This window comes from Ptiloglossa arizonensis, chromosome 6 (genome assembly GCF_051014685.1).
Source record: "Ptiloglossa arizonensis isolate GNS036 chromosome 6, iyPtiAriz1_principal, whole genome shotgun sequence".
Classification (NCBI taxonomy): Eukaryota; Metazoa; Arthropoda; class Insecta; order Hymenoptera; family Colletidae; genus Ptiloglossa; species Ptiloglossa arizonensis.
In genome coordinates, this window is record NC_135053.1 from 24,127,372 (window position 1) to 24,149,860 (window position 22,489).

The window sequence follows — 22,489 nt, forward strand, 5'->3', positions numbered from 1 at the left end:
GAAAGTTGCTCGAAACGCAAAATTTCGCGAATCGGCGCGAAGTGGACAGCGTTTCGCGAGCTCGACGAATCTCGAAAGGTTGGCTCGCCTAGATGCTGGAAACTCGCTCGAAACGCAAAATTTCGCGAATCGACGCGAGACGCCGCGATCACGTCCGGTCGTCGAGACGCGTCGACGTTAATTGCGAACGGTACGGTCGCCGCGGTGTTCTTTCGTCGTCCCGTCTCTGTTCTCGTTCCTTCGTACGTCCTGTCGCCGAACGGATCGCACGAAGAAAGATCTCGCTTCGCGTCCGAGAGGGCCGACACAGGCAGGTGGCTCGTCGCCGCTGGTATTCGGAGACTGAAACCGATACCGTCGCATTAAAGTCGATGTCCTCCGGTTGCCTTTTTCCGCGAGGTTGCCTTGGCCGATGACATCTGGTCGACGGTCAGGAATGCCGAGCAATAACCGGTCTCCCTCGATACTCGCAGGGTGTATTTCTGCCTAGGTGAAATTCCTGAACAACGAGCGCGCGAAACTCGCGCGGACGCGTCTCGCGAACCAGCGAGCGACCGGTGCACCGAGAGGAACCGTCTTCGCGACCTCGGTTCCCCGAAGCGAGCATTATAATACACTTAGCGGAGATTTAAATAACAATGCCCGGTGGTCGCGGGCAACGGAGATAAACGAGCCTTATCGCGCTACTCGCTCGAGCGAACCGCAATTTATAATAACGTTAACCGCGTTACGATCGCGACCGAGCGCCGTTATTCGCGACAATAGGGGACTAACGACGACGTTAGCCTTTTTTTCTTCTTTTTTTTTTCGAATACCGTTTCGCGGAGCTCGCTTCCTCCTTCCTCGATGAACACGAAAAGTTTGCGCGAAAACCGTGCAACGGTGACTCGAACGGCCTTGGAAAATCGAGACTATCGATCGTCCATGTACGAAGCACGAGGAAAGAATCGGAGAACGCTTAGAAGGACTCCGATTGTTGTTTTCGAGGCTCGTGACGGTTGCAACGGGGCAAAGTCGACTCGAAGAAACGCGAATACGAGAAACTCGATCGATGCTCGAGACCGTCTAGGATCTGGTCCCCGGTTCGGAGTATCGACTGGTACCTTTCGTCGCACCTGCGCGCTCGGGACCTCGGACAGGTGGGACGCGAATTATTCGATCAAGGTTCGCGAAGGGTTTCGCGATACGGTTCCACGTGTAGCGGGGCGGTCGCGTCGGTTGGCTCCGAGTAGACCGGTCGGCACGGGACCTCTTCGTACCGTACTCCAGATAGCGTGGACACTTTGATTGGCAGTTCGGGGTGCGTATCGGCGTCGAGCCACCATCGGGAAGTGGCTCCTCGAGAGCGTTCGAGTTTATCTCCGGTCGACGGGTACCACGAGGGGGGCAGGGCAAGGCGTCGAAGGATCGCGTCGTTCGTTCGTATAGGTTTTTTTCGTGGCGCGTTTCGCGCGGATAACGCCAATTAACGGGTGCCCCGTACCGGGGTGTCTGCCTCGACCGGGACGATTTTAAAACGCGGGAATAATGGTGCGTTACGGATACGGTGAAAGTGTTGGGGCGCGCCGGGGCGAGCGAGCGGGCGAGCGGGCAAGCGGGGAAGCGGAGAGGGGATCCCCGTGTCGCGATACGGACGTCGCGATTCCATCGGGACGCATAAATCAGCGAGTCGGCGATGTAATTGCCGTTAATTAAATTACCCGGCACGGTAGGCAGCGGAGGCTCTCCTCCTCGGTCCCGTTACTCGGATCACCGGCTATCCGTAATTAGTAATTGCACGTTTACCCGATGACTGCCCGCTTCGAGCATCCTTCCCCCATCGGCCGTTCCCTCCCTCTCCTTCATCGGTGGCGCACCAATTTGTCGCCGATATTTATCGCGTCCACGGCGCGGTACGCTCGCCGCGACGTCGACGATCGACCGGCCGATGGCCCCCCTTGTACGCTTCGATTTTCGTTCGACGATCCTCCCTCTCCGGGCCAACGTCGGAAACTCGATCTCCTCGATTCCCCGCGGCGAGGGGGGACGGAGAGGATCGACGCGCGCTTCTTTCGCCGATTTCGATCTTACCCGCGAGTACCGTAAACGGGCGCGAAAGGAGCCGCTGTTTATCTCTTTTACCGCAAATAGTAGGTTAACCGAGATGGCCGCTCGCTCGCGCGAGCGAGCGCGTGTCCGTGAACGTCGTACCGGTCGCGAAGAATTAAACACCGACACGGGAACAGGGTTGACTCCGGCTAGCCGTGTACGACGCGCGTTCGCGGATCGACGTCCGTCCCCGGCGATGGACGAGAAAAACCCTTGGAAAATTTCAAGAACTCGCGAGCTCCTCGATCTTCCGCGTCGTTTTCGTTCACCGAGAGATCGAACCGTGCAGATGGATCTTCCGCTAGAGAAGAGGAGTCGCAAAAATGTAGACGGATCGACGGATTGCTCCTCGTTGACCCGGGCGATCGTCGGATCTGAAATCTAGGCGATCGCGATAAAAAGGCGGGGAGGGAGAGACACGGAGCCCGCGGTGTCTCGGCCGTCAACCGGTGACAGCGGTTAACAGTATCTGGCCCCCACCTCGCGCGAATTATACGCGAGCAACGCGCGATTCATCTCCTCCGTCTTCGTCGTCATCGTCGTCGTCGTCGTCGACTCAAGTGGGTGTACGCGATCTCGCGAGCGAGGGCAGTCCTCGTTCGTTCGACGATCTTTGACAAGAGGGTGGTGGTCTAACGGCACTCGGTCGCGCGAACCTTCGTCCGCTTCGGAAGCACCGATCTCTTCGACGCGTAGGTGGGTACGATCGTCCGCTCGACGAGGCGCGTCGATTCTTGCCGCGATCGAGCCCAGTCCCCGATTCACGGAGGATTTTCGCGTGGATTCGCGCGGTCGTTCTCTTTTACGATCGATTCGTTCGGGGAATCCTCCCGTCGGTTCATCGAGACCGTCGCGACGAGCTTCGATAGGATCGAAGGTACGAGGAAGGAGGGCCGCCCTCGCGCGCGCATTACAGTTACTCGTGCATTCGTCGTGCGCTTATGTAACGACAGGCGTGCTCGCGGCTTTTTGCGGGCGTACGCGTTGGTATCGCGCGAAAGGGATTCGGGGTTAACGACCGAAACGGAGAGAAGGAGGACGAAGAAGGGAGGTCGCGTCGAAAAGGCGGATCGAGCGGGCGGTTTTCGCGCAAGTTTCGCGAAAACGCGGCCGGGTACCGGGTTATCGGCGCGGGGAACTCGACTCGTGTTTCGCGCGCACGAGAGTCCGGTGGTAAATCGTAAATCCGCGCGAACGACCTTCGCGCGCCTAGGACTCGGTTCCGCGAAGAATCGTGGCGAGAAGTTAGGAAGGAAAACGAGAACCTCGATGTAATTTTTGCGGTCCGGTGGTCGCGTCGTCCGTAGCGATTATCCCGCTCGAGGCGCTAACGAGGAACGTAGGTCGCGTCGGTTCGAGGCTCGCGATCGCGCGCGGCAAAAAGGTACGCGGGTTCGGTCGGCAGGCACCCACGCTCGGTGTCCTACGCCAATGGAACTCGAGAGCCACGGAGTCGAGGAGTCGGGGCCGAGGAAGGACCGGTTCTCTCTCCGGTCGCGCGAGGTCCCTTCTACCGGCCGTAGGCTCGGCCCGCGGAGTCTCCGCCGGGGCCCCACGGACCCCAACTCGCGGAGCCATCGTCTCGTTCGCCCGGTCCTCGCGAACCCGGTGCGCCCGCCGACTTTCGACTCGAACGGCTTCCCGGCGAATAACCGCCGCGAGCCGCTCGTTACCGCCTCCCTCCGTCGCTGAAATAACTTCGCGGCCGTGCTCGCGTCGCTCGGAGACTTCAACGCGCGCACGGTCGCTCGAACGGAGATTTCGACGCGCGCAACAACGACTCTGTCCACGGTTCGACGAACGTTTTCCGTTACGCGCTCTCCACGAAATTGTTCTTGCCTTACCTGAGGAAGAAGAGGTCGTCTTCTTCCTCTAGGTTTCGTTTTTGTCCTCCAGTAACGAAAACGACCCGAGAGTAAACGTTCTCGTTTTACTCCTCTCAACGAGAGGACTTGGAGTAAAATCCACCGATACCAAAGGTAGAGAAAGGTTCCGCGACTCGTCGACGAAACCGCTGGCGATTCTCCGCGTCGACGGTTGTTCGATGACGACCACCTAAGGAGGCACGGTCCCTTTGGGCCGTTCCTCTCCTAGGACTCGACGCGACGAAGCGCGCGAGCGGTTCGATAACTCGCCGCTCCGTGGTTACGCAGCGGGACGATACCGATCGATCGATACGTCATCCCCGATAACTCCTTCTCTCGATAAGGAAGCGCTGGCCTAGGTAAGTACGCGGCTGGGAGCCGGCGGGCACCGAAGGCCGAACGCGCGCCGTTCCGGCAATTAATAAATTCACCCCGCGTCCGCGCTACGGGTTCGATTTATTTCTCTCGGCCGTAGAGGCGTAATTTAAGTCGTACCGCGAACGCCGGACACGCGGTAATAGCAACATTACCGTAGACACGCGTCACTGGCCGGTTTCGCGTCTACTTCTTCCTCCTCCTCCTCCTCCTCCTCCTCCGCGTTCGGTTCGCTCGCCATCTGCTCCCGCGTACGGAAGTTTCGCGCCGATCCACGCGATCGAGTTCTCGTTTGCTCGAGTCCCGTGTTTGCCGAAACGATCGACAACGCCGCCCGGGAACCTCGATCCTCGGTATCCTCGCGGTCTACACGCCCCCAGAGAAGAATTCCAAACGTTAGGCTCGTACTTTCGACGGAATCGCGTGGAGAACGCGGGAATCGCAGTTCCTGCGAGCACTGAAAACGGTGTTTCGCGATCGAGAGGAAGCTACGCCTCGTCGAGGAAATCGGCAAGGACGAGGCCGTCCGGGACACTCCCCTCGTCGTCTCGTCCTCTCGGTAAACGCTTCCCGTCGCGTTAATCGGTCCCCGTTCCGCGAACGTGCTCGATAACGCGATTCGAGACGACCATCGACGCGCGGATACGTCGGCCCTCGCCAAGAGATCGATATCGACGCGAGTTCTCGCGAGCCGGCCGCACCGGTTTTCGTCCACAACGCCCCTCGAAAATGCAGGATCGATTTGTTCGGGGCGTTAATTAGCGCGCGGATCGATAAAATCGCGAACGCGATTCCGCCCGTTTACGCGGACCGGATACGGCCTCGATGCCGATAATCGTCGCGGATTCCTCTCGCTCGTTTCGTTCGCGCGACAGCAGGAAGAACTCGAAGCCGGGAGGAGAACGCAGCCCGATGGTTGCTAAGAGGGAACGCTCGGCTCGGGCCGTTACTCCAGGAAATCCTACGCGACGTTGTACGCAACGCGCGAGCAACTTGTTGCGCGCGTACTGTACGAGCAGCCGATTCTTTTCGACGCGTTTGCGCGTACGCGGCGGATAAGGCCCGCGACGCGACCGTGGGAGGAACGTACCGCCGGGATTCCATTCGGCCTGAGAGCCTTTCCTCGTTTCCAGCCGGCGACCTATTCCGCGGAACGAATTTATACGATCGAACCGATCCCGCGAGCGCTTAGACGACACGTTGACGGTGCAACGAACCGGACCTCCGATCGTTGACTATCGACCGGGACGCGTCTAGTTTTCCAATCGAAAACGCGACGTCCTTTCCAGCCTTGGAATCCCGAACAGTGGACCTTTCGACGATAAGAATATACGTGTATCGATCGCAATATTTGATTTATTATAATACGCGGAGATCATCTCGCGTGTGCTTTTCTCGACTCTCCGCTCGATAGTCGGCGAGCGGACGCGCCTAGTTTCCTAATCGAAAACGCGACGTCCTTTCCAGCCTTGGAATCTCGAACAGTGGACCTTTCGACGATCAGAATACACGCGCTACGGTCGCAATATTTGATTTATTATAATCAATACATCTCGCGTGTGGTTTTCTCGACTCTCCGCTCGCGATTGAGCGTAGAAAACCGAAAAAGAAAGTAACGGTCGAACCGCGGAACGAACTTTTGTCGAAACGAACAGCGACGAATTATTGGAGCACTTCTTACAACGCAAATCGTCCGATTAAACCTCTTGGTTCGTCTCTGCATCGGCGTACTCTCCCCGCTGGTTTCCTCGAGCGATTTCGGAAAGCGAATCGAGCTCTACGGTTCCCTCGTCCCCTCCCTTGTCGACTCGCAAACGTCGAATCCGAGGAAACGCGCGACGTAGAAGCGGACAAGGTCGACGCTATCGGCGCGAACAATTCACGGGGAGATCGCGATTAACTCGGCGGTGGGCTTCGAGGAGCGAATTAGAGAAACACAATGGTCTATCGGGCGATCGATCGATCGAACGGAGCCGAGCGTGTCCGTTTTTCTTTTTCTCTCTCTCCGTCGCGCGGTCGGCGAGATATACGATCCCGGCCGATCGTTCCAAGTATCAGCGGGATCTCGCGGCCCGGAGAAATATGTAGATAGATAATCTGCGCGGCAACAAATGGACGTGCAATTCGACGTGTCGTAAAACTGCGCGCCGCCGGATGAAAGTGCACCCGAGCGCGGTGCTATCGAATCGCATCGCCGCGGAATAATTGCTACCGAACGAACGGAATGGTAAATAACAAATTGCGCGAGCTGCCCGATTTTTCTCGTTCCGCGGTTCTTTTCCGCGGCCGGGATCTCGATATCTGGGATCCCGATCTCTGGTATCGTTCCCCGGGGCCTAGCGCGCGGTAGCGGTACCCCACGGGGCGGGAAAAAAAAAAAGAAAGCCCCGCGGGATCGAATCGCGATCGACGTCGATCGCGAGTACCCGCGACGAGAAATCGGACGATAAGATCCGCGACGTGCAGCCGCGATCGTTTCTGAAACCCGAGTATTTCGACGAGTTTCGAACGATCGCCGGTGTTGGGTTCCGTATTTACGGCGAAAACCAACCACGTAAACTCGTGCCCCGTTGCGTCGCGTCGCGTCGCGAGATAAATTGGCGCCACGACGATGCTAAATTAATTCGAACGGTCCCCCGGACATCGGGCGGTCGACCGTGCGGTGTTATCGTCGATTCGTTCGAGCGCGTTCGTCGCGCGAAAGCGCGCGTTAATCGGCCGATGTAATACGGTCTTAATGTTTCGCGCGCAACCACCGGCGCGACGCGACGCGGCGCGGCGCGGCGCGGACCGTCGCAGCCGGCGGGTCGAGTTATGGCCACGACTTTCGAAAGGGAACACGAGCCCTCGATCGCCGCCAGCTTCGCGGGCCCAAACCGTACGAAATTACGATCCGTTTCTCCGCGTTTGACCGCCACGCGTCCGCCTCGTATTTCACCGCGTCGTTTCCCACTCGCGAACGATCGCGTTAATAAGGGCGATAAGTTTCGACCACGAGGTATAAAACGAGTATTTACGCTACCCGCGTGCGATAATTCTCGACGCGGGGCCGTAACACTTTTCGGGAGGGCCCGATAAACTTTGGAAATTGCGTACGCGCGCGCGCTCCACGCGAAAGTACCGCGCGGACGCGCTTTCCATCCGTGCGAAATTTTTGTCGCGAGAGAGGAGGTCGAGCGGATACCGCGCGGTAACGCGATCGTTGGAAATTTCCGAGCGGGTACCACCGATCGATTCCACTTCCGCGCGAACGTCGTTCGGCGATACTTTCCCGCGTATTTTTCCCGGTGAGGAAAAGCCGAGGATCGAAACCGTATCTTCCGGTATCTCGCGGCGAGTTTTCCCCAGAGTCTTACTCGAGGATCGATGCTCGACGCGATGTTCGCCGCGATCGGGCGAATTATCGTGAATTATCGTCGGAAAGCTCGGTACGAGCGCCCAGAGCGAGGCTCGTTTTCGATGGGCTCGTTTTCTCTCGTTTATCGGGAGCGGGTCGTACGGATCGCGTCGGATCGTAACAGCGACGAAACGTTTCCCACAGAGCTAATATTTTATCGTGACGCAACTGGTCGGCGGTGCGCTTCGAAAACTATATCGGGAGACTGAAAAAAAGGGGAACGGGCTGGTTGAAAGCTCTCCGCGCGCGTTGCATCATCGGTCGCGGATATATTCGGCGCGATAAAAGTACGCGCGGCTTGTCGATCAACCGTCGGCTCGGTTTCGCCCGTGCGCGTAAAAGTTGCCAGTTCTCACGTGCGGATACGCGGTCTCGCCGGTTGAAAAATCGCTTTTATCGTCTCGCCGCGGGAGCCGGTGTGGGAGACCGCTCTCGCCGCGCGGAATTCCAACGAGAACGTTCCCTCGATCGATCGTTATTAATACGCGCGTTATCGACGCCAACGTTAACGAGGTCGCGGTCGTTCTCCAAACGGACCGGAGATGCTGTCCGCTCGCGCGCGTAATTTATTTCGATTCGCGGAAAAGCTCGTAGGGGCACTCCCTCGCCGCGCGAATTAACGGAGTATCGTTCTTTCGTCGTAATTTCGTCCTCGTGTCTCGCTCGTCCCGCGATCCTCGGGTACTACGTCGATCGCGCGATCCGCTCGAATACGCGAGCCCCCCGTACGCGTGACGAACGATTCGATCTTTATCGTATCGGCGTCGCGACTCTTTTTACCGCGTTCCCTGGAATTAACGCTTAATTGCGGCGATACGGTGAGTTATCGCGAGTGTACACCGCGGAAAAATGTTCACCGCGTCTGTGTGCGTTGCGACAGCGCCGATTCGGTGAAAAGATATATATCGCGGTGGGTACGTAGCACCGTGTTTCGAGTTGGTCGTCGGGCTCGTTCTCCCCGTTCGATACCTACCGACTCGATCCGCTTACGAACCGATCGCTTGCGCAAGCGACCGCTTTTTGGAGCGGTCGCGATCCTCTCGTTGCATCCGTTGCGAAAAATCGTCTTGTTTATGGGGACGATCCGATCATCGTGCATCGAGCGCGCGATTTCCCTCGGACTAAGATACATCGGATCGAGTTCCGCGATTCTTCGCGCGTATTCGTTGGAAAGAGTCTCGTTGCCGAAGGCGCGCTACTCCCTTCTCGATTTTTACGGCCCGGTGTTGACGATCGCCTCGTCCTTTCGCGCGTTGTTCACCGTGAAGGTAAACGACGGTCCAAAGGAGAACGAAACGAGTCGATTCGAATAAGGTCGACGTTCGCGAGTCGCGCGGAATCGATTCGTCGTCGAGTCGGCCTACGCCAATGGGCGTGCACCGTTTCTAAATGCTTCTGGGGAATAGCAGCAGGATGCACGAGACGGTCCGGATTTTCTCTCGGGTGCTACCGTCGGAAGCGACTCGGCTAGGGCCTACGCGGTACGGGCCTGCCGCCAACGCTCCGCCCGGATCGTAATTCCGAGCAGCTGGAAGGAAAAAAGCTCGAATCGCGGCCAGATTTCCATTCCGCGGCCCACGGATTCCCGCGAAACGCTTCCTCTGGGCGTTCGTTCCGCGTCGGTGCACCGTCGTCACCTTCCTTGCCCCGAATAAGATTCCTCGACGAAACACCGTAACGCTTAGCCGCGGGTTAAGATTTTTTCAACGAAACGGGTACCCGCTTCGCGGCAGAATCTCGCGGCGTTCCGGCTGGAAACTGGCTGCGATTTCGTCCCGTCTAATTTCTCCCGTTTCCATTCCATCGGACCGGGAAATTTCTAACCGCGCTGGGGAACTTTCGCGTATTCTTTTGCGATTACCCGGTATCGATAGAGGTAGTCGCGAGGTGTTAACGTTCGTTTTAATCTCGATTTACGATAACGAACGGCCGATGCCCGTCTTCGATTCGAAGCAACTCGACGACTATAAAATAACGTTCCGAGCATCCGAACGCGTCGTTCGATGAAATTTATACGCGTTAAAGTGTACGTATAAGTCGTACCGACCCCGACGCGGCCGTTCGGCCCGCTCGCGTACGAACGTTTTTCTTCCTTGTTGGTAATTTATCGGGGGAGTGAATAAAATTTTAATAAGCTCGATAATTTTACCGACACTTTGGCAACCGGTAGTTCCGCGCGTTCGCGCGAACGAGAAATATTATTCCATCGTAATTCAGAGGTTCGTTAACGAGGTCGATACGGAGATACTCGTGCGTGGAAAAATCCACGGATTCCTCCCCGGCTCGAGGTCTCGCGAACGTCGTTCGTCGTAACGAAAACCCCTTATCGCGAGTCGATCGGACTTTTTCAACGTCTACGCTCCGTAATCGCTTTCCATCCGTTCGTTTTGCCCGCTCGGGGCCGTGGACGGGGCTCTCGCGTTGAATTTACCGCTCGGAGCGATCGAGAAATAGACGCGGGACGATAAGCCGGCTCGTACGTCTCCGTTGCATTCTACGCGCAGCCCGTTTAACCCCCTCCCGCATTCTTCCTCGATTTCTTTTCACCGAGTCCCCGGCGTCGACGCGAGGAACGCGACCCGCGCGCGTTGACCTTCATTGTTTTTCCATCGGCTCCTTTGCTTCCTTTTACGATGCATCGTGAATCGCGTCGTCGCCCCGCGTCCCCGACGCTCGAACCTCCCGAACGATTATTCCAGATCCGCGGATTCCCTTCAAAACTCTCCGAACTCTTTTACCGTTTAACCGCGAAACCGGGAAAACACCGACGAGTCGTTTCCCGACCGTCCTGGGACGTTAACCTCGAAGCGGTCTCGTACGCATCGAAAGTTGCTCGATATCGAAAAGAAGATTTTCCAGAGTCACAGGTACACCCGAATTGAGACGACGCATTCTACCAAACCGTCGATATTCCTCGATAATTAACGGACCGAGCCTAACGACAAATCCGCTTTGCTGGTCGATCCGTCTCCTCGCCCCGAGCACTTTCTTCCTCTGAAGATATCTCCGTCGCGGATTATTCGGCGAGCCGGTCGATTCGTTCGAGTTCTCGGATCTATCGGAAAGAAACGGTAATCCAGATAAATAGCGATTCTCTTGGTTGGAAACTTTCACCCGTTTAATGGCAGAGTTTATATCGCACACGGTCGAGCATCGTCCGAACGTCTTTATCTCCCGGCCGAGTTTGATAAATGCCGCACCGCCGCCGTTAATTCCATACTGCGGCCGATTAAAATAGCGCGGGGATTACCGGCGAATCGAATCCGGCTCGGTCACGGTGCAAAACGCTCGCTTTCGATCGTTCCTCTGAATTACACGTGCACCGGGTAGCCGGCCGGTGTACACGAGCGCATTAATTACGCGATGTAACGCGAATCGCGTTTCTCGAGCCGGTCGGTCGATTCTTTCGGTTTTCGACGAACGACGCGATCCGATTCCGTCTGTCGTCGATCGGACGTTACCGGTACGGTTCGCGCGAAAGGCGTTGTTCGGCTTCCTGAAAACGGTGGGTTCCAAACGACTCCGGAGCGCGGTACTCGTTAACCGTACTCGCGTACGGAAAATAGTCTCCGCGGCGGCAATAGACGTCCTTTACGGCCGCCATCGGACGTAAATTTATGCGGTCCGATAGCACGCGCGGAGCCGGTGCAGAGACCGATACCGCCCCCTCGAACCTCTTACGTAAGAAAAGATTTACGGTAATCGCGAGCTTCGCAGCGAACGGCTGCCGGAAACAACGAGAGAACCTCGAACAAAGTGCAACCCGCCGAACCAGGAATAATTTCATTTAGTACCGTTTAACCGTAAGAACCGCGGGGGAAACATTTGTCGCGAATGATTACCTCTCGGATCGCCACGATTAAATTCAAATTGCCGTTTTCAACGTTGGATGCTCGCTCGGCGCAACGATTTCCTATTACGGTTTACGGGGGACCGGGGGAAACGAAAAACATACGTAAACGTCGTTCGTTTCCCGACCGTACCGATAATTACCTACCTGTCGCGATACCTGGAAATATCTCGCGCGTGAAAACAAAAAAACGTACGCGCACGGTATCGATATCGTTTCCGGATTATTCGCCGTGATAACGATCGAACGATTTTTCAGATTCTCCGTCGTCGAGGAATCGTTCACTAGATGCAAACGGTACCTCATCGCGAGAATCCGCTCCGGAGTCTCCCGCTCGGTGTAACGTTGATTCTCGAGCTCGCGAATTCCCGCGGCTCTCGCGTCCTTCCTCGACCTCGAAACGCGATACCCTCGCGGCTGCCACCGATTCCACGAACTTATTACACGGTCGCCCAACAAATTCGCCGACAGCCGTTCCTCACCGGCTAGAATTCCACGGTTCGCGACCTTGCGATCCGAGCGCCGCGATAAACCTGTTCGAAACAAGGTGAGGAAAGACGGACCGGTGGCGCGCGAACCGTCCAGGAACAACCCCTTGGCTACGGGAATCCGCGCGTGCACCGCGCGAATTAATCCTCGCGAATTTATCGCGGCGAAATTCGAGGCTTCGCGACGACCTCGTTCGCGCAATTAACGCGCGTGATTTAAAACCGTACCGTACCGCTCCTCGAGTTTTAGCGGGAAGCCCTGGTTCGTCTCGCTCGTTTTCGTCCGGTTCTCTTCTCGTCTCTTGGAATTCTTCGATTCGTTCTATTTAATTCGACGCGCTCGAGTGTCCTCGTGTCTTCGCCCGCTCGAGCGGATTTCGTTTCCTCGTCTCGTTACGTTCCATTCGAATTCGTTCTCGTCGAAAGGTCCTCGTTCCCTACGCGCGCAGCTCGGTTTCGCTCGGACGTACGCGATCCGTGATGTTCGTTTTCGTCGAGACTCTCGCAACGATCCGATAATTTAGGCTCGGCTCGCGTGCACGCGGTTCGTTTTCTTCCGCGCTTCGTTTTCCTCCGTTCCACGCGATGAGTTTATCAGCGTTCCTCTCGTACCGCGCGAACTCTTCCGCGGGACGCTCGAACGCGAGTCTACGAAATTCCGGACGAAGCGTTTCCAGAGATCTCGAGAAGATCTCACGGTTTTGGAATTACGGTATGTTGTAAAGTTTAGATTATAATATCTACTTTATTGTAATACGCAGGGATCTCGCGTATCTAGTAGTATAGTTATCGTACATATAAGAATATAAAGTTCGAACAAATGCGTATACAATATGTCTTGACGCGAACGACGACAGTGTCGTGTAGTCTTCCTGACTCTGGACTTGGAACTCGACTAAAAAGAAAAACCAAAAGGAAAATGGCCAAACCGTTTACCCCGTGACGGACGACCCTTCCGCTCCAATAAAGAGACAGTTCTTAAAACTGACATCGAAATCTACCACCCTTAAGATCGTTGTTGCATTCGTTCCAACACAGTATATTTTCCAACCGCTGCGGCTACCTCTTTACGCGTTCGAAGATTTAAAAGCACACTCGAGTCAGTTACATCGTACACAGCGTACCAGTGTAAAGATAAACCCATCGAAGCAGGAGAAAAATAATCCCGCGAACGCTTGGAACCCTCTTCGAGGATCACCCGGTACGTTCGAATTTGGAGAGCACGGTTTCGCGATCGAAGGACGTCCCGAATTGGCCGCGAGGGAGGAATTTCGAAATTGCAGCGGGCGCTTCGCCGAGGTTGAAAAATTGTCTATCATTACCGAAACGGCAACAGCGATCGCGGGAAGAAAAAGAAACCGCGCGCGACTGTTTCAGCGCGGCATAGAACGCCGGAACAACCGCCCGCGGAAAACTGGAATTATAAGGTGCGCGAGCGTTTTCGATGGTTCCGACGTTGGAAATTACACGTTCCGTCGGAAATTTACCTACATTACGTACAATGTATGCGACGTAAAGACACGCGCGCAGGAAACACGGCCCTTCTTCCTTTTCTACCCGAAACGGATTCCAATTTAGAAGCGATACTCGCGCGTTCGTAAAATATTTCTCCTTTCTTCGCGCATGGACCATCGGTAAGAAAATTCCGATCGAAATTGAATGCAATTTTTTTGTTTTCCAAACTGTCGACCAAACGACGGTATTGGAAAACGTTTAGGAAATTGCAGAGGGGCCTGCAAATTCCAACCTGCGGCTATTTTCTTCTTCTAGAAACGTTCAAAGTCCCCCCATCTTTCTGAGAATTGTTGCAAATCCATTGATACAACGATTTAACACGATGTAAACTACAAACGGTGTCGTGCCCTTGTCTCGAGTCTCTGCTTGCGAACGAACCGAAAAAGCCAAAAGAAGCTGGAACTCTACGTGTACTGTTCGCCATCAAAGTGCACCACTATCCGAGTCGTTGTTACATTTGTCCCAACCCAAAGGAAAACGTCATTCTGGTTAGAGCGGGCCGACGATCGGTCGATGCTCGAGAGCGATCAACCGCGCGTTTCGAGAAGTCGTCGATCCCGGCGTCCGTCCGCTTCCCTCTCGGTCGAAAATCGTTTTCTCGTTGGGAGTTTTGACGGTTCCGACAGGAGAAATTACACGTTCCGCGGTAGGGTTGCGTGCGCGCTTACCGAGCGAGGTAGGATGCGATTACCGCGACTATTATTAAACTATTACCGAGAAGCGCGCAACAGCGGCGGGAGGACCCGGACGTTCCTGCTCCGATACAAAGGGAACCGGGATAATCGGGCCGGTTTCTCGCTGGGAATCGTCCAATCCGCGAGTCTCGAGCGGTAAACGCGCAAAACCGTCACCAGGGGTTCGCGTATCGTTCAAGGAGGTAGCGTCGCGTCGCGTCGCGAAGCGTCCCCGCGAGGAGTGAACCGCGTCGGCGAATCGTCGGTTAACGCTGGAATTCCCCGCGCGTTATTAAACACCGCGTATTTCGATCCTTAAAGGATCGTATATCTGTCCCGCGGGTCTATTCAGGTCCGTTCTTATTATGCAAAACTACGGCGCCGACACGCCCACCGTAACGAATCCAATTTAACGGGCGCTAAAGATCGTGAGTTCCGAGTGTATACGGGCTTCGATAGCGTGCTTTTATATTCAATTTATTAGTCGCGAAAGCGAGTACTCCGATCGGAGCTGTTTACGATCGGCGTCGGTGAACGGTGCTTTGTCAAATTCGAGGGTTGTGTCTCCGTTCGGAGTGCGGCGTGTTCCGCCATCGGCCGGCCACTTAAATATCGTTAGCTTATTACGGCTGCTCGATGTCTAGTCCCGGCGTATTTATCAACCCCGTGTTGCGCTTATTCCTCGACCGGATCGGGATAGCTCGAGATCGCCGCCGATTCACGAAACGATCGGTTATTATCGCTTTTTACGTCCGCGGTCGCTCGGGGGCCCGCGCGGCGTTCTCGGCGCATACTTTCGCTCGTTACAAAATCGCTCGGTCGCGTTCCGCGAACCGGTGAACGCGTACGAACCGAACCGAGCCACGTCCTCGCGTCTCCGATCGAGCGTATCCTGCCCGTGTATCCTCGCGATCGAAGATCCTTCCGTACGTCTACTCGCACGAGTTTGCCCCGAGGAGGTGCAAAGGAGGAGTTTTGCCGCGGAGTTTTGCCGCGAGCGGTGAAAAAAAAAAAACGGTGGATACGGCCACCTCGGGGGCTCGAACGACCGCGGTTCTCTTCTTCGTCTAGCTCGCGGATGCACGACAGCGCGTACAGGGTGTCTAGAATAATTTGCTCTCCGACTCAACGAATCTGGACTACGATCGCATCGGAGAACGTAAAGTAGCGGAATAACTACGCTCGCGCAAGGACGTCGCGATTGATCATCAGACTGCGTCGTCCGCGAGCGAGCAGTACTCGCGCGGGTTGTGTTTACCTCGATCGAACGCGTTTATTTTTGGGGACGTGGGTACGTAGGGAATAAATAATTCACGCAATGCGAGTCAGAGTCAAGTGGATAGTTCGACGGACGGAAAATATCTGTCTTCGCTCTTTATTTTACGGGAGACCTCTGCTTACCGGTCATTCCATCGCTGCTCCGCTATCTTCGAAACTGATTCTCGAACTGATCGTCTTCTTTCGGACAGCGGTGACTCATCTTGGTCAGGTGCAGGTCCCCGCCGGTAACTATAGGCTAGTTCGCTTGTTTTTGTTATACGGTGCCGTGTCCTCCGCGCGTCTTACATTTTCGACGCATAGATATACTTCGCCGAAACCATCCGGAGAGGTCCACTACAGATCGTTCGAGATTCCGATCCGACTGTCCGTTACACCCGGTATACGTGGACGCATGTAGACATAAATATACATCGAGGGGACGAAGATTCTCCCGGTGGCGATCGTATTCTCCTCTTCCGCGAGCCGTAACGCGCGAATTCCTCGTCTCCGTGGCGCGTTTTCATTCCCGGTCGCTGTCGGGCAGGAGGATCGACGGACGAACACGGCCATAGAAACGCTCCCGGTGAGGACACGGCGGAAGAATCGCCGGTCGCGCATGCCTTCTTCTGGCCGTGTTGTAGCGTCATCGATCTTGATCGTCGTACGGGGCGTAACGACGCCGATTGTGCTCGGACACGACGAGGGACTGAATAAACGCGGAAGAATCTGGAACGGCCTATCCGTATCTCTGGCATCGCGGGGATGGCATCGTGATAACCGATGATGTACGGCCGATTGTTCGACGAACCGCGAATCTTCGAGAGCGTTCGGCTTGACCCACATCTCGACGCCGAATGCCGCCCGATGCGACTCGCTCGCGCGCATCTCGTTCCGTTTCGCGACGAAAATCTCGCCTCGGGTAGCAATTTTTCTCGCGCGACAAACGACGCCGATCCGTTATTCGGGAGGCCCCGAGGATCGCGTTCGGGACCTCTTTGCGTTGCTCGCTCGTAGAAGGAAGCATCGTCCGTGGCTCGAGGAAGCGTTTTCGTTCCGCGACGAAAATCTCGCCTCGAGTAGCAATTTTTCTCGCGCGACAAACGACTCCGATCCGTTATTCGGGAGGTCCCGAGGATCGCGTTTAGGACTCGAACCGCGACCTCTTCGCGTTGCTAGCTCGTAGAGGGAAGTATCGTCCATGGCTCGGGGAAACGGTTTCGTTCGGTGTAGATCGTTTCGTCGAGTAGGTCCCCGGGGGTTTCGGTTCGTTTGGAACGCCCACTCGAGCGTTGCGCGCGCAACCACGAACCCTCTCGGGTGATTCGAACGCGCGGAAGAGTCCGAGCGTCGAGCCAGGACTCGATATCGCGTCGCGGCCCGAGGGACGAACGCGTAATTAATTCGGACGGACGGTAAGCAACGATTGGCCAGGTTAGAAGGTAGCTTTGCACCGTGGCGCGGTCGATCGGTTCGGGCCCTACCCACGAGACATCGATCCTCGTTAGCAAGGTGTCAACGAGGCGCGCCCTCTCCCTCCCCGCGAGTCGTTACGTCGCGCATAATTTCGGAACGAGATTATCGGGCCCGTCGATCGCGGCGATAAGGAGCGTCGCTATTAGCGCGAGTCGTTACACCTTCGTCGCCGAGGAACGCGGCCAAGAGGTTAAACAAGCACCGGTGAGAGGTTTCCTCGGATTTTATCGCCTCGCGGACACGCCTAGCGTTCGATTCTACCAGCCAGCGCCTACTCCCGGACAATGTACTTCTCCCCGCGAACAAATTGATCGGTATAACGTCGGTCTCGAGGCGTGCGCCCGCGCTCGCGCTCGCGCTCGCGAGAGATCTCTCGCTCTCTCGATCCTCCTCGGACGACGACGAAGCAACGTTCCGCGGTGAAAGCGACCACGGGGTGCCGTAAATTCCCCCAGGGAGCGATCGATTCGTAAAATCACGGGCGAGACCGGCTCGCGTCGCACCGTGAAACGTTCCTCGATCGATGATTTTCATTTACGCGGAACCGATCGCGAGATCGAACCCCCTCGGATCGGTATCTCAATTAACCTTTGGCTCGATCGATTAAAACAGCCAGCCGCTCGATTAATCCCCGCCGGCTCGGAAAAACGAACGCGGCACGATTTCTCGATCGATCCCCGGCCACGAGATCGCGCAACGATTCTCGAAACTCGACGAGAGCGGACGACGACGTCGAACGAACGATCGACGAAACATCGAGCACCGAAGGGAAAGGGAGACGAAATCGTCGATGTTGATGCTCGAGTAGTCGATCGTTGTTCACGGGGAGGAGGAGCGATCGGTGGCGATCCGGGTCGTCGAGGACCCTCTGAAACTCTTTTCGATTCTAACCGATTTGTTGTTTGCTCGGCAGGTGTATCCCGAATGGCGGGGACGTCGGTTACACGATGACGGAACTGCAACCGTCGCCGCCAGGATATCGAGTCCAGGATGAGGCCCCGGGCCCACCTTCCTGTCCTCCGGGCCCCTACAAGTACGCGAGTCACGGCCACGGGAGCGAGTCTACCAATTTCAAGAGTACCCCGTCGTATCCTCAGGAAGGCTATGGCCTTAAGCAGAGTCCGTCTCGGACGGTGCCTCCTAACGAGTACTATCGGCGCAGAAACGACGGCAGGAGGTCCGCGGAGAACGAGCACGAGGCTGGCAATGCAGCGAAGAAAGCCACGGTTACCGGTTACAACGAAAGTCACAAGAAGAATACTGCGGGCTACAAGAACGACAGCGGGTACGCAATCTCCGATCGACCTTTGGCTCGCGTTACCTTCTCGCTTTCCGTTCGTCGCTCGAGCCGGCTACCAAGGTTTTCGACGCCGACGTGGATTCGTTTTTCTCCTCGGGATCGAGCCAGCCGATCGATCCGACCCGTGCTCGTAGACGTCGGGACGAGAGCATCGAGCTTTTCGAATCGGCGATCGTTCGCGTCGACGAACGTCTCGAATCGCGGTTCGACGATAAAAGAAATACTTGGAACGTTTAATCGCGATCAATGACCGAATATCCGTGCTCCGGGCGCAAAGCCGAGCGACGCTCGGGTCTACGCGATAAATCGTTCCAACTACTTCATTCTTCGATCGGAGCTCGGTTTTTTCCTATCCGCTATCGACGATTAAATATTCTTTCTCTTTTTTTTTTTGTTCCACGGGGTGCGTAATAACATACTCGGATAATAATCCCCTCGGCGCGGCGCGTTAACTCTATCGCGCTTTAAACCGATTCTAGCCGCGACCGGTGAATCTCTCACCGAAGGAAAAACTTCGCGATGCTGTTTTGTTTTTGGAAAGTGGCCGTCCGGGCGAACCTCCGACCGTTTCGAACGGTGTACCAGTCCGGGTTCGCGTATCTATCCGAATAGAATGTAAATTCCGCTTATTAGTTTTACGATCGTCGAGCACTCCGCGTCGCGTGTTCGGTTGGATCGAGCGAGGGTTCTCTACGCGCATCGATCCCCATTGCGCGAAAATTAATCGTTCCATTAACGAAGAACGAGTTTCCATGGTTGTTCGCGCATGCTCTCCACGGGGGCAGCTTTTTGCGGGAACGATAAGAGATACCGTTTGGCAGCCAATTAGACGTTTCTGTATTAGTCCCGGCCCACTTAGATTTCGCGATAGGTCGAACGTAACGTTCCGCGCGGCGTCGGCTCGTCGTTACGAAGACGAGGTCCAGGAACGACGGTTGCAATTATAGGCTGATTATACGCGTTTCCAGTTACGTTGAACTTGTTGACTATTCCATAAATTATGCGGCAGCCACGCATCCTGGTAATAAAGTGGTTCAATGACATCGCGCGGTGCCGCGCAGCGGAGAGAGAGAGCCGTCGCCTACCGGCTGCCGGGATTGCTGAACGTCTGCGCGAGGTGATTCATCGCGCGGCGAGCGCTAATAACCACCGGTTCGCTCGCGTTCTCGCGGGTATATAATTGCTCCCACGCGGTACCGGGGAGGAGACGTTTCCAGGAACGATCTCGGACGACGGGACGGGCCGGACCGGGCCGGGCCGGGTGTACCGCGCGCGCCGCTAAAGGACGCGTTTCCTTGTTTGTCCGGACAGGTACAGCGAGAGCCTCGGATTCGACAGCTACACGCTCCCTCTCAATGAAAGGGACGAAGCGTCGCCGCCGCCAACGCCGCCGGTCAGAGACGCGTCCAGCCTCAAAGGGGTCTGCTATGGTCCCGGACACGAGAAGTATCCTTCGTGGCCGAGCGCGCCGGAGAGGCACCCCGACGAGGACGTTCACGGCTCGGGACACAGCGGATCCCATCGTTCCAAGTCTTGGACCGATCACACCAATTACCCGAAGGAGAAGCCTGCCCAGTACACCAGACCGCACACGAAGAGGCCCAATCCCACGTTCACGCAGCAGGTGACGTATACCCTCGGATCCTTACCCGCCGAGCGTCGAGCGTCGAGCGTCGAGCGTCGAGCCGACAGAGCTCGACGACACACGTTTCTCCTTTTCGTCCCGCGACGACCATTTAGAATTTCATGGAGGACTTTCGGCACCGATCACCGCGAGACGAGGGACACGACGCGTCACCGTGCCAATTAACACGCGCGATTCCTCCGAGCGAACCTCGCCACGTTCTGGCGCCGGTTACGAAATTGAAAACTCATTTGCAAGCAGCCGAAGCACTTTCGACGGTGTTAACGAGTCACGAGCGAGCTACGGGAGAGCCGAGTTTATCGCGGTCGTTTTCACGCGCCCCCGGTGGAGCCGATCGTTGCCAAGTTTCACGACGACGACGACGACGGCGACGACGACGACGCGTCCCCCGCTCGGAGCGAGTTTAATTGGTCGAACGTGTCGCGCGTCGAACGCCACGGGGGAACGGGCGTAGGTCAGAACCTTGGTAAATCGTGCTGCGCCCTAAAACGACGCGCGTAATTAATCTCCCACACCCGCACCCTCCTTTCTCTCCGGGTGACATAATCGTCGTTGCCCCGGCGACTCGCCGCGAAGTAGGCCAGCCAATTTCGAGACGCCGAGGTGTTCGCGGCGAACCGTGTCCCGGCTTTTAATTTCCACCGCCGTCCACGCGAGCGAGCGACCGACCGACCGAGCGAGCAAGCGAGCGGACTGGAATTCCATTCTTTTCCAGCTGCCGTTGGAAGAACCCTGCGCCGGAGCCACAACGTTAGCGCGCCGTAATTCATTCGGCTTTCCTTTTGCTCAATTTAGAACTTCCTTATTAGCTCGCGGTGCTTTTTGCGCGGCAGCGTAATTAGCTCGTTGCCTCGTGGTTTATTTTAAACCGCGCGCGGTTCGTACCCGATGGGAAGAGACGAAGGTTCGTACGGCAAAAACCGAATACGACTTTGGCTGAATTTACGCTCGCAGTTAAAGCAAACGCGTGTACGCGCGCGCGGGATTACGTAACGATGTTACGCAGCCGACTCGCAGTTACCACGAACGGCTTTTAGAAAGAACGACGATTTTCGCGTTGCAGTTAAAGACCGTGATGGAACGTTGCGAGAAGATACCGGCCGAGACGTTCGAGTCGCGCAACAGAAACAACGTGGAAGAGGAACCGAGATTGTGGCCCCGCGTCGATCGCGAGGGTAAAGCTTTGGGGGATGCCGAGTACGTGGTACCGTCGCCTCCCGAGCGCGAGCAACAGACCAGTCAGACCCTCAGCCACGCCGATCTGGAGGCCTACGTTAGGAGCTACCAAGATCCTCAAGTGTCCCAGGTAACCTTTACGCGTATTCGACGATCGTGCATCGAACACCACCGTAATTCCTTCGAACGATTCTCTTCGACCAGGTGGACATATACCGGGAGGCGACCCTGACGCAAGCAGGTCTTGAGGAATACACGAGGGTGCAGCATTCTCAGCAGGCCAGCTACGCACAATCCGAAGGCTATCACAGTTACGTCTCGAGCGTCGACTCCACGACCAACACTCCGTTCCTCGACAGGTAAAGTCGACGATCGTCGCGTCGTTCGAGTTTCGTTTCGTTTTTCTTTTTCTCTTCTCACATCGTTGCGTTTTCAGACTGCGGAGAGACAGCGAGGCGGTGGCGCAAAGACCGACCTCGACCTGGGAGGACACCTCCAGGGAGGGAAGAGACAGCGTGGTGACCACGTCCAGCGGTAGCGCTTCCAGCAGCGAGACCTTGAAATGGCACGGCTCGATGTCGGACGTGAGCGTGTCCAGCGGATTGCCGGCCCGACAGGGTGCGTCGGATCGATGGCACCACGGCTCGATGTCGGACGTTAGCAGCGTGAACGGTGGAATTTTGACCCAAAAGTCCGGGAACGGTTGCCACGACAAGTGGCAGGGTTCCATGAGCGACGTGAGCAGCACCGGTCTCTCCCCGACGACGAAGGGCAGACACAGCGAGAAGTGGCCGGACAAGTGGCAGGTGTCGATGAACGATCGCAACAAACAGAATCAAGGTAGATCCGGTCTACCGGCCGTGATCAATCATTGCGGCGCGTCGACCAACGTGGCCGATGTTTCGACCGTTCGCGAGAGCAAGTGGCAAGAGTCGAACATCGACGAGGAATCCCTGGCGGACAAGTCGCAGACGAGCAGCCAGTGGGACAATTCGGTGCGAATCGAAACCGAGAAGTACGGTTCGCTGGCCCAGCCGATGCCTCAGAGCCCGATACGCCAACAGATCGGACCGACGAGTCCCCAGAGCCCGGAGGCCTGGAATCCCATTCACGGATCGATGTCGGACGTTAGCCAAACGAACGGACTACCTTGCAGCAAACAGTTGATCGCTCACAGCGCCAGAGTGCAGACACCCCAGAGACACCACTCGGAAAGCGTGTTGTACTTGGACCGCGAAAGGACCCAACGCAAACTGTATCCCGTCAGCACCACGCAACCGCAGGAGTCCCCGCAGTCCTCGAGGTACCGCGATCCCGATCGGATCGAAAGTCGATTTTCATCGCGCGCGCCACGTCCCCGTAGTCCGTACCGGTCACTGAATT

At 56.3% G+C, this 22,489-nt stretch overlaps 1 protein-coding gene across 1 annotated transcript in view; it reads left to right on the top strand.

The window, feature by feature from the left end:
- Positions 1 to 22,489, top strand: part of Shrm (shroom) — a 156,034-nt gene that overhangs the window by 71,187 nt on the left and 62,358 nt on the right. Inside the window, exons 2-6 of the mRNA XM_076313542.1 lie at positions 17,899 to 18,270; positions 19,597 to 19,909; positions 20,994 to 21,236; positions 21,311 to 21,465; positions 21,543 to 22,409. Of these exons, the coding sequence (XP_076169657.1) occupies positions 17,933 to 18,270; positions 19,597 to 19,909; positions 20,994 to 21,236; positions 21,311 to 21,465; positions 21,543 to 22,409 (1,916 nt within the window). The 5' untranslated portion in view covers positions 17,899 to 17,932. The remainder of the gene's footprint in view (positions 1 to 17,898; positions 18,271 to 19,596; positions 19,910 to 20,993; positions 21,237 to 21,310; positions 21,466 to 21,542; positions 22,410 to 22,489) is intronic.